General features: G+C 63.4%; 1 protein-coding gene across 1 annotated transcript in view; it reads right to left on the bottom strand.

Annotated features, from left to right (window-relative positions):
• Nucleotides 1-2339, bottom strand: part of CBFA2T3 (core-binding factor, runt domain, alpha subunit 2; translocated to, 3) — a 129242-nt gene that overhangs the window by 4914 nt on the left and 121989 nt on the right. Inside the window, exons 9-11 of the mRNA XM_011972509.1 lie at nt 2298-2337; nt 1763-1831; nt 349-539 (exon numbers count right to left, since the gene is read on the bottom strand). Of these exons, the coding sequence (XP_011827899.1) occupies nt 349-539; nt 1763-1831; nt 2298-2337 (300 nt within the window). The remainder of the gene's footprint in view (nt 1-348; nt 540-1762; nt 1832-2297; nt 2338-2339) is intronic.

Consider the following 2339-nt stretch of genomic DNA (forward strand, 5'->3'; position numbering starts at 1 on the left):
CTTCAACCTGGGCAACAAGAGTGAAACTCCAACTCAGCATCAGCCAACCTGGGTTTGAGTCCTGGCCCCACCACTTCCCAAGGCCGTGACCTCAGACAAGCAGCCAACCTTCTTGAGCCCTCCGTTTCTGGATCTACAGAACGGGGACACCCATAGGACATCTCACCAAACCATGTGGAATCTGTGTGTTGATAAGCACAGCGTGGGCAGGGACGGTGTGCCTGCTGCAGGACGCCCGTGATAACTGTGCTGATGCCATGTGGAGGCTCAGAATCCTCACGCGGGTGGCGTGGGACCACACGGGAGCCGAGGCAGGGGAAGGGTGTCAGCGTGGCCGGGTGGCCCTACCTCGCTGGAGTCCTCCTGCTGGTTGACGACCGTCAGGGCGTCCTCGGAGGCCTGCCGCTTCGCCTCGGCCAGGGCCCGCTCCATCTTGGCACGCTCCGTGGTGATGAGCTCATGCGCTTTGCGCTCTGCGTCCGACACGGCTTTCTGCAGCTCCGACATGGCCTGCCGCTTCACCTCGTTCACGGCCTCTTCTGCAAAGGACACGGGCAGGGCTGGCGGTCACATGGGCCATCCCAGACGGGTCTCTGGACTTCCTAGGCCCACAACCTGGGGACAAGGGCTGTGTGCAGCTGAACACACGTAGCATCTGTGCACACACAGGCACACGTTGATGGCCCTCACGCCTGTGCAGACAAGTGCACGCAAATACATGCAGGCATCCCAGGCATGTGTGTGCAAAGCTGGGTCATGCGGCCAGCACGTGGGGAGCTTTTCAAAGCTTGTTCCCCAGGCGCTGCACCCCTGCAGGGCAATGGCGAGGCCCACCCCAGGGTCTGGTCAGCCAGGGGTGCACCCGGAACCTGCATTCCTAATGCGTGCTGAGGGAGCTGCTGCTGCTGCTCCAGGAATCGTACCTGAGGCACTCGGACAACTCTGCTGTTCCGCCTTCACCTCTGGCCCCACCAGACGCAGCCCAGGAAGCCTCCTCCTCCAGGGCTCTGTGCTGTCACCCCAGACCCTGCTCTGTTATCCTCACTGCACTTGCCATCCTTTAACCTAGCTGGCCTCGGAAGACCACGCTCCCTGACCCCATTGTTTGATCCCGATCTGTGCTAAGGTGGGGCAGGCTCAGAGCAGCTCCAGGGAGAACCGCCCGCCCAGCTGGAGAGGCCAGGTTTCAACTCCACCACTGAGAGAGACCCTAAGACCAGCTGGAGACCCTGGTACCACTGCCCAACCCCAACCCCAACCCCAACCCCAACCCTAACCCCTCTCGCCACCCACAGATCTAGCTCTGCCCCAGCCCCTCCCCCAAGTCTGGTCCCCACAGCATAAGCAAATGTCCCCACAGCCTTGCCCAGCGCCCAGCTCCACGTCTGCCCATGTTCTGAGTCTGTTCTGCCCAGACTCTGGCCCCGCGTGCCTGACGCGCCCAGGCTCCGAGTGTGTGTGCTTTTGCGTGCCCTCCTGGGTATGCAGGGCTGGCACCCACTTTATTCTGCTGGGCAGCCACCGGTCCGTTTCCTGGTAGGCGCAGGTAGCAGCTGTCCTGCCCTGAGTGTGAATCTACTCTGGCCCCTCTGTGAGCCACACAGCGGAATGCATAAAGCCCCACAACTTGAGCCCCCAGACGGAGACAGAAGCTCCTCATAGCTGAGCTGCTGAGGGGCATCTGGGGCCCTGGCCTCCCACAGCACCGCTCGCCGGGCGGCCCCCACTCACCAGCACCGCTCGCCAGGCAGCCCCCACTCACCAGCCTTCCTCCAGATGTCCTCGGGCATGTAGCCGGTGAGGGTCCTTGGCAGGAACTCCCGGGGCACGTCTGAAACGGGGGCCAGCGTCACACAGGATGGGCCACGCGGCTGCCTCTCCCCACCCTGACTGGGCCCTGAGCGCAGGGCACGAGTGTGCGTGTCCCTGGGGGAGGGCCCAGGTACCCCTGGACAAGCTCTGGCTCAGTCGCCAGGCACTCAGGGCAGTGCCCGGGCATGGGGGGCACTGGAGCTGTGGACCTTGGACTCGGCTGGGAGCCGTGTGCATCCTGGGCCTCTCCTGGTTTCAGTATTCATCACCGAGGTGGAGGAGCAGAGACCCTCAGGGCCTCCCAGCTCAGTCTCCGGCCCCCCGGACGCCCTGAGCTCCAGGCTCCTGGGACACCAGGCAGTGTTTCTGTACAAAGTGAAAAAGGTGCCTCTTTCTCAAGTGAAACTGTTTGCCTGGCGTTTCACTGCACTGCCTGCCTGACAGCTCTCAGGTGTCTGCCCCCTCCCCACCCACCCGCCGCACACCTAGCTGAGACCCTTCAGGGCCGGCGGAGCTGCTGCGGGGCC

This window comes from Mandrillus leucophaeus, unplaced genomic scaffold, assembly GCF_000951045.1.
Source record: "Mandrillus leucophaeus isolate KB7577 unplaced genomic scaffold, Mleu.le_1.0 Scaffold10, whole genome shotgun sequence".
NCBI lineage: Eukaryota > Metazoa > Chordata > Mammalia > Primates > Cercopithecidae > Mandrillus > Mandrillus leucophaeus.